The sequence below is a fragment of the Myotis yumanensis genome, unplaced genomic scaffold (assembly GCF_028538775.1).
Source record: "Myotis yumanensis isolate MYYU_CA2020_CCGP unplaced genomic scaffold, mMyoYum1.0.hap1 SCAF_16, whole genome shotgun sequence".
NCBI classification, from domain to species: Eukaryota; Metazoa; Chordata; class Mammalia; order Chiroptera; family Vespertilionidae; genus Myotis; species Myotis yumanensis.
The window spans coordinates 45,888,419-45,899,818 of record NW_027223767.1 but is presented as its reverse complement, the minus strand read 5'-3'; the positions used below and the strand labels follow the sequence as shown (position 1 = coordinate 45,899,818).

At 46.5% G+C, this 11,400-nt stretch overlaps 1 protein-coding gene across 1 annotated transcript; it reads left to right on the top strand.

Annotated features, from left to right (window-relative positions):
* The first annotated feature begins 5,279 nt into the window (after positions 1-5,279).
* LOC138995161 (keratin, type I cuticular Ha3-I) lies at positions 5,280-10,964 on the top strand. Its single transcript, XM_070395592.1, has 7 exons — positions 5,280-5,627; positions 7,547-7,629; positions 8,311-8,467; positions 9,650-9,811; positions 9,896-10,021; positions 10,412-10,632; positions 10,847-10,964. The coding sequence occupies exons 1-7, from the start codon at positions 5,280-5,282 to the stop codon at positions 10,962-10,964; spliced, it is 1,215 nt and encodes a 404-aa protein (XP_070251693.1).
* Positions 10,965-11,400: the final 436 nt, after the last annotated feature.

Below are 11,400 nucleotides of genomic sequence, written 5' to 3'. Positions count from 1 at the left end.
AAAATAAAATCGTTCCGCAAAGTGTTCGCATAATAATTATTTTTTTATATCAGATATCTATCGGAGTACCGCTATTTTCAGTTAGTATTATTTTTATTTGCTTTAACCTAGAATGTCGCAGCATTCAGACTATAGTGATGATGAGTTTTGTGCAGACAAGTTGTCCAATTATTCTTGTGATAGCGATCTTGAAAATGCGAGTACAAGTGATGAAGATTCTAGTGATGATGAAGTAATGGTGCGTCCCAGGACATTGAGGCGACGAAGAATTTCGAGCTCCAGCTCTGACTCAGAGTCAGATATAGAAGGCGGGAGAGAAGAATGGTCGCATGTTGATAATCCACTGGTCTTAGAAGATTTTTTAGGGCATCAAGGATTAAACACAGATGCTGTTATAAATAATATAGAAGATGCCGTGAAATTATTTATCGGAGATGATTTTTTTGAATTTCTTGTAGAGGAGTCAAACAGGTATTATAATCAAAATAGGAATAATTTCAAACTTTCAAAAAAAAGCCTAAAGTGGAAAGATATAACCCCTCAAGAGATGAAGAAGTTTTTAGGGTTAATTGTTCTCATGGGACAGGTGCACAAAGATAGAAGAGATGACTATTGGACCACAGAGCCATGGACGGAGACGCCATATTTTGGTAAAACGATGACGAGAGACAGGTTCCGACAGATATGGAAAGCTTGGCACTTCAATAATAATGCGGATATCGTAAATGAATCAGATAGACTTTGCAAAGTGAGACCAGTACTAGATTATTTTGTGCCTAAATTTATAAATATTTACAAACCTCATCAGCAATTATCACTAGATGAAGGGATCGTACCTTGGAGGGGAAGATTATTCTTTAGGGTATATAATGCTGGCAAGATCGTTAAATATGGAATATTGGTTCGTTTGTTGTGCGAAAGTGATACAGGATATATCTGTAACATGGAAATTTATTGCGGCGAAGGAAAGCGATTATTGGAAACGATACAAACAGTAGTGTCTCCATACACTGATTCGTGGTACCATATATATATGGACAATTATTATAATAGCGTCGCAAATTGTGAAGCACTTATGAAAAACAAATTCAGAATATGTGGAACAATCCGGAAAAATCGAGGTATACCTAAAGATTTTCAAACAATTTCTTTGAAAAAAGGTGAAACAAAATTTATAAGGAAAAATGATATATTGTTACAAGTGTGGCAATCAAAAAAGCCTGTATGCCTGATTTCTTCGATTCATTCTGCGGAGATGGAAGAAAGTCAGAATATTGACAGAACATCAAAAAAGAAAATTGTCAAACCGAATGCACTCATTGACTACAATAAACATATGAAAGGTGTTGACCGGGCCGACCAATACCTTTCATATTATTCGATATTGCGGAGGACGGTCAAATGGACAAAAAGGTTGGCAATGTATATGATAAATTGCGCATTATTTAATTCTTATGCAGTTTACAAATCAGTGAGGCAAAGAAAAATGGGTTTTAAAATGTTTTTGAAACAAACAGCTATCCACTGGTTGACGGATGATATTCCAGAGGACATGGACATTGTTCCAGACCTTCAACCAGTACCGTCTACTTCTGGAATGCGGGCTAAACCACCTACATCTGATCCACCATGCAGGATATCGATGGACATGAGAAAGCATACGTTACAGGCAATTGTCGGAAGTGGAAAAAAGAAAAACATTTTGAGAAGGTGTCGCGTATGTTCCGTTCATAAATTGCGCAGTGAGACACGCTACATGTGCAAATTTTGCAATATACCTCTACATAAAGGGGCGTGTTTTGAAAAATATCATACGCTAAAAAACTATTAATTTCTATTTGTTTTGATTTATTATGAAAATTTTATTTTAAACTTTAAAAATATGTGTATATTTTTAGGTAATAAGTATTTTTTGGGTTTTTCGTATTTAGTTTATATATATCGAATTATTTATGTACTGAATAGATAAAAAAATGTCTGTGATTGAATAAATTTTCATTTTTTACACAAGAAACCGAAAATTTCATTTCAATCGAACCCATACTTCAAAAGATATAGGCATTTTAAACTAACTCTGATTTTGCGCGGGAAACCTAAATAATTGCCCGCGCCATCTTATATTTTGGCGGGAAATTCACCCGACACCGTAGTGCTAATATATAAAAAGCCAGGGGCCATCATGACCAAAACAACTGGACAGACAACCTAACAGCAGGCTGTATGGGGCGACAAGGCCAGCAGGGGGGCTAGTGAGGGATGACCAAACGATTGAACAGCAGGCTGCATGGGGTGACCAGGCCGGCAGGGGGTTAGTGAGGGAGACCAAATGACTGAACAGCAGGCTGCGTGGGGCGACAAGGCTGGTGGGGGGGGGGGGCATTTGGTGGTGTCCAGGCCAGCAGGGGGGGCAGTAAGGGGCAACAGAGGGGGACATTTGGGGGCAATCAGGCAGGCAGGCAGGTGAGCAGTTAGGAGCTAGTGGTCCCAGACTGTGAGAGGAATGTCCGACTGTCAGCAGTCGGACATCTCCCAAGGGGTCCCAGATTGGAGAGGGTGCAAGCTGGGCTGAGGGGACCTCCCCCCCAACCCCTCCCCTGTGCATGATTTTCGTGCACCGGGCCTCTAGTATAAAAATAAAAATTGAAATCAGTCCATAAAGTACTTCAATATTGCTGAATTCTATCACCTCCACATTCACCCTTCATTCTTCTTCAACTAAGCATATCTATGGCAGACAAGATTTTCTGCCCTCTCCCCCTCACTCCCTTTAATTTCTCTCCCTAGGACCTAGGCAATGCAGATCGGATTGGTTGTGAAATTATTGAACACTTCTGAAGCATGGTGATGGGGACTGGGACTTCAAGGGGTCAGCAGATTTGGGTTCAAATGATAAGACCCTAAGCAAGCCATTTCTCCATCCTGTGCCTCAGTTTCCTCATTTGTACAGTGAGAGACTTGAATGAGATAATCATTAAGATCCTTACCATCACACTTGTTCCAAGATTTTCCCTCTCTCTTTTGATAATTTTGGCATTTGAGCTCTACCTTAAGAGGTGGAAGGAGTAAAGGAAGAGCAAAGCAGTCTGGTTGCTGATCTGCAGCTGTAGCTGAGGGGCTTGGGCTCTGCTCTGAGCACCTTTATTTGAGTTCTGCTGTTTCCCCTGTTAGGACGATGGTAAGGAGCCCCTCTTCTCCCTGGGCAGTATATCTAGGCACACAACTGAGTTCTTTCCTCATCACCTCCCTTTAGGATATTAAGTACATCTCACCTTATGCCTTGCAACAAAATAGAAGTTACAGGCATGGACAGTTCCAAGTGCTTCTGCTTCTTGGGTACTTGTTCCTACATCACCAACTATTATAAATCATCAGATCCAAACAAGACTGACAGCTCGAAGCTGCTTAAAGTACACTAATTATGGTAAGAACATCTATATGGGTAAGAGCAAAGCTCAAAAGCTTTATAATCAGGTGTACAAACTGACTGTGGCAGGATTTCTCTAAACAATGAACATCTCAGCTCAGGGTGTTTAAAGTATCAGTTTACCAAAGTTCAGTGTGGGTGTTATTTTGAAGAGTACAGGTGTGGTATATACCTGTGTGACTCTGGAAAGATCCTGGCAACTTGCTGGTCAACTTATCCAAGACCCTCTCCATGGTTCTGATCTTACTGGGCCCCTTGCCACACTAAGAGTTTTGACCGTCAACTCCACTTTGATGCTTTCTTCTCCTTGACCTTCTGTCGTGCCATGAACCGGCTCTCTTCATGTTCTCTCGCCAGTTCCCCATTTAATCCTGCTCTCTGGTTGGGGAGTTTTCCAAAGTTTGGTCCTCAGCCCCTTGTTCTCTTTGTGGACTCTCTCCCTGGGCTTATTTCTCTAGTACTCATATCTGCACTGGGATTATATCTGTCAGGAATTCTAGTCAGCTCCGAGGACCTGCTGAACATTTCCCTGTTCCTTCAAATGCAGCTTATCAAGAATGAAACTACATCACTTCTCTCCTTAGAACCTTCAATGGCTCCCCTTTGCCCTTAAGATAAAGCCCAAACTCAAGGACCTTCATATAAGGGTCCTCCATGCCTTCAGGGAACTCATCTAGAGAGAGAGGTAGACATGAATCATGACAACGCCATGTTCAAGGTGAGATGAGAGCTTGGGAAGGAGGAAGAGAGGATCTGCCAGAAGTTAGGAAAGGAGGTAGGTCATTTGTACCTATGCAGCAGGGGAGGATGGAAAGAGTCTGCTTCTCCTCCACCCTCATCTGTCACTCCCTGGCTCACACGGTCCTTACTGAGCTTCTCCCAGTTCCTCTGATGCAGAACTTCCCAACTTCCTGAGGTCTGAAGAAGTTAGAGAAGGAGGTAGTTCACTTATTTAGGAAGCATAGTACGATGGAAAGAGGAGAGATCCGCGCTGGCATCCTGGCTTCACAACATATTAACTCCTACCCTCTATGCCTCGTTTTTGCCCATCTGTAAAATGGGTATAATACCACTCATCCTTGAAGGCTCATAGTAAGGAGTGAATGAGATCATGTTTCTGAAGTGTCTAGCACCACCTTGGACCTGTGTAGGTGCCCAAAAAATGCTAGCTCCATCTGACCACAGCCCTGGTCTGACCCTCCATTCCTCACTGTTCCCTGTCTGAACTATGATCCTGGTGAACATCTGTTATTTGGTTGATTGACATTATCACAGATATAGGTGGTGCCCGCATATCAGGCAACGGCCACTGGGAACCAGGCAGTTTGAATGGTTCCAGAGGGATTTATTCTTCTGAGAACATGGGTTTAGAAGCCAGTGCTGGAAATTTGACCTAGCCAAGGACACACAGGCAGGAGCTAAGTTTTTCTGTCATAGCGAGCAGAGCCAGAGGTTTGCCAAGGAGCCAGGGCTGGGAAGCCAGGAAGCAAAGGAACGACAGTATTCCTGGCCCACCACGCCCTGTAATAAAGGCCAGGGCGTTCGCGAGGCCAGTGCTTTGAAGCCACACAGTGAGGCTCTTACTTCATCGACGCTCAGCATGGACGAGGAGTCCTGAGGTAGGGAGAAGCCCCAGTAAAGACTTTTATGAGGTGAGGGACTCTTCTGAGGAAACATAACAAACCCAGGGGAAGGGCTTTTGACCATCGCCAAGTAAGTAGGAATAAAAGGGCTGCCTTCCATGTCCACACCCTCTGCGGAAGGGGTATAAAGGCTCCCAGAACTAGGAGACCCACACGCTCCTTGGAGAACTGGGACTCTGTCTTCAGCCGGTGCCTCGCTCCCTCCCAGCACCATGCCGTACAACTGCAGCCTGCCCAACCTGAGCTGCCGCTCCAGCTGCCCCGCCCGGCCCTGCGTGGCCCCCAGCTGCCACAGCACCCCCCTGCCAGGGGCCAGCAACATCCCCGCCAACGTGAGCAACTGCGGCTGGTTCTGCGAGGGCTCCTTCAATGGCAGCGAGAAGGAGACCATGCAGTTCCTGAACGACCGCCTGGCCAGCTACCTGGAGAAGGTGCGGCAGCTGGAGCGGGAGAATGCGGAGCTGGAGAGCCTCATCCAGGAGCGCTGCCAGCCCCAGGAGCCCCTAATGTGCCCCAGCTACCAGTCCTACTTCCGGACCATCGAGGAGCTGCAGCAGAAGGTGAGGGGTGGGCACCGCACTGCCCAGGCAGGACGTTGTAGGGAGGGAATGTGAGCTCTGATTCAGAAATAAGACAGGCTTTTGGGGGGATTAAAACACAGGGGTTCCAGTCTGGCTTTTCCATTTTATTTCCTGGAGGCCCACGTTCTTCTAGGCCCAGGACTGTTAAGTCTGAACATTTGCATAGTGTTAGTCTTTGTGGAGGTAGCAGCACTTTGCATAAATACGCTGTAATTAAAAGCTGCTGTGCATTTGCCAAGCTCCGGAATTACTACCCTGGGGTGAGAGAAAAGACTGGGCCCGAGAACCTTCGGTAAAGCGGAACCTTCTGTAAAGACCAGACCATTTCTCTCTCCCGCATCTGGACTTTTGATGGCTCTGACCTCTTACTACTGTCCTCTGTGGGTCCCTAATCTCTGTGACATCATTGTCCTGACCTAGATGCCTCTGGGTTTCTCCTGGTTGTACTGTCCAGTGAGGGCATACAATGGTTGGCTAGAACCAGAAAGCTTGAAAACTACCTACCATGACATGGTGCCAAGCCATCCTGGGTGGCCGGGAGGGCGTGGCTGCTTTCCTGATCCAGCCCATGTTCCCAGCTGCAAGTTTATTTCCTTACTAGAGCCCTGGTGCATGAAATTTGTGCACTCGGGGCAGGGGGGGCATCCCTCAGCCCAGACTGCACCCTCTTGCAGACTGGGAGCCCTCAGAGGATGTCCGACTGATGGCTTAGGGTAGCGGGCCTAAGCCATCAGTCGGACATCCTTAGCACTGCCATGGAGGCTCCCACCACCGCTGCTGTGCTAGCCAGCCATGAGTCTGGCTTCTGGCTGAGCGGCGCTCCCCCTGTGGGAGCACACTGACCACCAGGGGACAGCTCCTGCATTGAGCATCTGCCCCCTGGTGGTCAGAGCGTGTCATAGCAACTGGTCATTCTGCTGTTCAGTCGATTTGCATATTAGCCTTTTATTATATAGGATAATGTCTTATTATGGGCAAGGCCTCTAATTCAATTTTTTTAGGTAGTTAAAGGGAGGAGCAGAATTTACACTTGAGCCTGAAGCTAAAATTGCCCTTAGCTCAAAAATCTGCATACCACTGAGACATATTGGTGAGGCTCATTCTGAACCCCCACACTGTTCTATTATGTGTATCGGTATTGGGAACCATCTTTTCTCTTTAGTGAAAGGAACCTTTTGTTATGTTACAATGACTAACTTTATTTCATGAGTTGTGTTTTGGCTTCAAGACTATCCAGTATTCATGCAGCAACTTCAGCTCTTCTGTTCAATGTTTACCTGGCATATCTTTTATTTTATTTTCTCTAGATCTTTCTAGATTTTTATGTATTATATAGGAATAGCCGTTTTTCTCTCTTGGCCTGATCACAGCCCCCTGGGCAGTCAGTGCTGGGTCGATGAGGTACTCACAGTGCAGCAGTCACAGTGCTTGGTGACCCAGCACTGACTGCAGGACTGAATTCCGAAATTTGGTCGAGCTTTCAGTCGTTTTGGACTATATATATATATATATATATATATATATATATATATATATATTTGATCTTCCCCGTTGGATTGGAAGTTTCTTGAGGGCAGGATCTAGTGCTTACTCATTTTTGTATCCCCAGCTCTTAGAACCATGCCAGACATATAGTAAGTTTTAAAAAAATAAATGTTACTTATTATCAACTTCTCAGTACTGCTTATTAGGAAAGAAAAAGAAAGATAATTTATCTACTGATACTTTTCTGGGTGTTCTTTTCAAATTAAATTTCTCAAATAGTTATTGAGCACAGAGATAGCACTTAATAGTCTTATACAAGATCTACTAGGGTGCTCCTTCCAGATAGATAATTAGTAGGGATTGCCGCTGCTGAAAGTAACCCAGCTCACTCCAGCATGTGTTGGGTCTTCCAGATCCTGTGCAGCAAGTCGGAGAATGCCCGGCTGGTGGTGCAGATCGACAACGCCAAGCTGGCCTCGGACGACTTCAGGACCAAGTGAGTGGCAAGCGGGGTGCTGCCTTCTCTCTGTCCTCTCTGTGCCCTTAGCCTGTGCTCAACACTGACGAACATCAACAGCATTTCCCTGCGTGTGTTCCCCAAGGGCTCGAGGCTCACCAGAGCTTAGAGACCTCTTTTCCGGATTCACCTCCTGCTTCTCTGCAGAACGACATCCCCCAACCTAGTGCCGGAGCCTGCTCCCCAGTGCTCTCCTCTGCACAGAAGTCCATCGGGAGACTACGGGAGATGTATTAATTTTGGACATCTCACCATTTTCATGGGCTTTTATCCCTTTAAGTCCACTGGCTCTTTATTTATTAAAAATAATTACAGCCCAGCTGGCGTGGCTCGGTGGTTGAGGGTCGACCTATGAACCAGGAGGTAGGTCACGGTTCAATTCCCGGTCAGGGCATATGTTCGGGTTGCGGGCTCGATGAATGATTCTCTCTCACCATTGATGTTTCTTTCTCTCCCTCTCCCTTCCTCTCTGAAATCAATAAAAATATACTTTAAAAAATAATCACCAGGGAATTTTTCTCTAGGAGCTACTGCTCAGTGTTAAAAACCTAAATGAAGGAGATGGTTGTACAAAACACAAGCCCCAACTCCCAGTTGTCTGACAAACCAAACCAGAGTCTAGGTCAGGCCTGCATCTGATGCTCCTGTTACGCACTGCAGGTACGAGACGGAGATGGGCCTGCGGCAGCTGGTGGAGTCGGACATAAACAGCCTGCGCAGGATCCTGGACGAGCTGACCCTGTGCAAGTCTGACCTGGAGGCCCAGGTGGAGTCCCTGAAGGAGGAGCTGCTCTGCCTCAAGCAGAACCACGAGCAGGTGAGGTTTCCCAAGGAGCAACGGGCTTGAACTTGCCACGGCCTGTTTCCAACCCCATGGGGTGTGGGAGAGGCTTGGCAAGCTGGGGAACGTGTTTTCCAAACAAAAAGGGGTTTATCGAGAATGAGTAACCTAAACATCCCTGATAGCAGATTAGGAGTTTTCTGCCGGAGGCAGGAATGAGAGTGAAGGAAGCTGGCAGGCCCAATAATGAAAGGCCGGCAACCAGGCAGCCACCAAGTCAGAGCACGTCTGCGGGGGTCTTTTATCCAGATTCTCCACTTAGCAACTGGAGAGGCCAGGATGAGGCCTCTCGACACAGCAGAGTGGGCTGAGCTGGAAACGAAGCCCCTCTCTTCCTTCCTTCTCACTCAGAGCGCTTTCTGCTGGACAGGAAACCCTGAGAAAAATGCTCACCACCGCTGCTCGGTTGCACAATAAAGAAAACAGATATTCCGTGCAAACTTTAAATTCCCAAACAATGTCAATGGTGGTAGTTGATATTACTTAAGTACATGTTGTGTGCCAAATGTTGTACCAAGTGCTTTTGAACTCCAGAGGTAGAAACTGGGGCAGTTAGAAGCTTCTAGAAGCCATACAGTAAGGGGTAGAAGTGAGACCCAACTCAAATCTGCCTGACGTCCACCAAAGCCAAGCACCACACAATGTTGGCTCAGTGAGATTAGCAGTGAAATGAAGAGACACTGATTTCCTCCAGCAAGATCTATGCTGGTGGAACCAACAAATCACCAGTTATGCGACAATGGCAGATTTTAAAGTAAGCAGTCTTTAATTCATCTTTAGCCAGACTCTATCCTTTTTACTACCCATGGTTAAGAATCCAACATACGAGGCTTTCTGGTATACCAGCAAAATCTCTCCAAACTTGTGGTGTTTGGGGCCCATCGTGCAAACTTCACCTTCCACATGAGGAGTGGTACACTGATCACGAGACTGGAAAGAGGTCATGGACTTGAAAGCATTTTGTAGAGGGAAATACACAGATTAGTCATGAATATAGAACCCAGTTAATGAGAGGATCAGAGGGAACTGAGCTGTTGAAAGCTTACGAATGATCACAAGTTGAATTGCATTCTTAGAGGAGAGGAACAGGATCCTTTAATTTTTTAAATCATTAAAATGTAATAAAATACTGTTCAAATACTTTAAATCTTCCATCAGGAAGTCAACACCCTGCGTTGCCAGATTGGAGACCGCCTCAACGTGGAGGTGGACGCTGCCCCCACCGTGGACCTGAACCGCGTGCTCAATGAGACCAGGTGTCAGTATGAGGCCCTGGTGGAGACCAACCGCAGGGACGTGGAGGAATGGTACACCAACCAGGTGGGCATCTCAGCACATGGCCACCCAGCACCTTGGGACCCTTAAGGCAGGGTCTGATCCTGTCTCTTACCTTTGGTGTTTCAGACCCAGGAGCTGAACAAGCAGGTGGTGTCCAGCTCAGAGCAGCTGCAGACCTGCCAGGCGGAGATCATTGAGCTGAGACGCACGGTCAACGCCCTGGAGATCGAGCTGCAGGCCCAGCACAACCTGGTGGGTATTGTTCAGACCTGCTGGTGAGAAAGTAGGGGAATCAGAGTCACAGGGCAGCCCTTTGGGTCACAGTCTCTTTAACTCTTTTTTTTTTTTTTTAAATGTTTTTATTGATTTCAGAGAGGAAGGGAGAGGGAGAGAGAGAGAAACATCAATGATGAGAGAGAATCATTGATTGGCTGCCTCCTGCATGCCCCCTATTGAAGATTGAGCCTGTCACCCAGGCATGTGCCTTGACTGTGACCTTCTGGTTCATAAGTCGATACTTAACTACTGAGCAATACTGGCTGGGTGCCTCTTTAACTGTGGAAGCTTGTGACTTCTATGGAACCCTATGTAGGGACATGCTAAAGGAGCAGCTCTGTGACATTCTTCCTCTTCCCCACACAGAGGGACTCACTGGAGAACACACTGACAGAGACAGAGGCCCGCTACAGCTCCCAGCTGTCCCAGGTGCAGTGCATGATCACCAACGTGGAGGAGCAGCTGAGTGAGATCAGATGCGACCTGGAGCGGCAGAACCAGGAGTACCAGGTGCTGCTGGATGTCCGGGCCCGGCTGGAGTGTGAGATCAATACTTACCGGGGCCTACTGGAGAGTGAGGACTGCAAGTGAGTATGAAGCTAGTTATACTTTCCTTGAGAGCACACGAGGTTGTGGCGGGGGGCGGGGGGGGGGGGCGGTATCTTCTTGATGGAAATCATTTTATAACTTCAAGAGTTTGGTTGGCAACAAAGGAAGAAAGATATAAACAAAGTGTGTTTAGTATCTTCCAGTTTCTTCAGCTCATGTCACCCTAACTTGCCCCAATGGTTTTGTCTCCAGTCTTCCCTGCAATCCATGTGCTACAACCAATGCATGTGACAAGCCCATTGGACCCTGTGTCTCCAACCCTTGTGGCCCGCGTGTTCGGTGTGGGCCTTGCAGTACCTTTGTGTGCTAGCGGCCCTGGTGGCAGCAGGAGGAGAAGGGCTCCGAAGTCACATCTCAACTCTACTTGGTTCAAACATCTCCAACAGTGACCACTTTGGATAAAGGAAGAAACTTCTCTTGCACCAGCTTCCAGGGTTCACCTCTAGGCTTCTGCTGAAATTCCTGGCTTGATTCTTTCCTATAAGACAGCGGTTCTCAACCTGTGGGTTGCGACCCCTTTGGCGGTCGAGCGACCCTTTCACAGGGGTCGCCTAAGACCATCCTGCATATCGATATTTACATTACAATTCATAACAGTAGCAACATTACAGTGATGAAGTAGCAATGAAAATAATTTTATGGTTGGGTCACAACATGAGGAACTGTATTTAAAGGGCCAGAAGGTTGAGAACCACTGCTATAAGAGATGGCAGAGTCACCGTACTGTCTCCATCTTCTGAGACACA

What these genes read in the sequence shown, in the direction of transcription:
- LOC138995161 (XM_070395592.1), top strand. Translation starts at nt 5,280, where the DNA reads ATGCCGTACAACTGCAGCCTGCCCAACCTGAGCTGCCGCTCCAGCTGC. An exon ending in TCAAGCAGAACCACGAGCAG is followed by an intron (nt 8,468 to 9,649) that starts GTGAGGTTTCCC and finishes ATCTTCCATCAG; the next exon opens with GAAGTCAACACCCTGCGTTG. An exon ending in CTGGAGAGTGAGGACTGCAA is followed by an intron (nt 10,633 to 10,846) that starts GTGAGTATGAAG and finishes TTTTGTCTCCAG; the next exon opens with TCTTCCCTGCAATCCATGTG.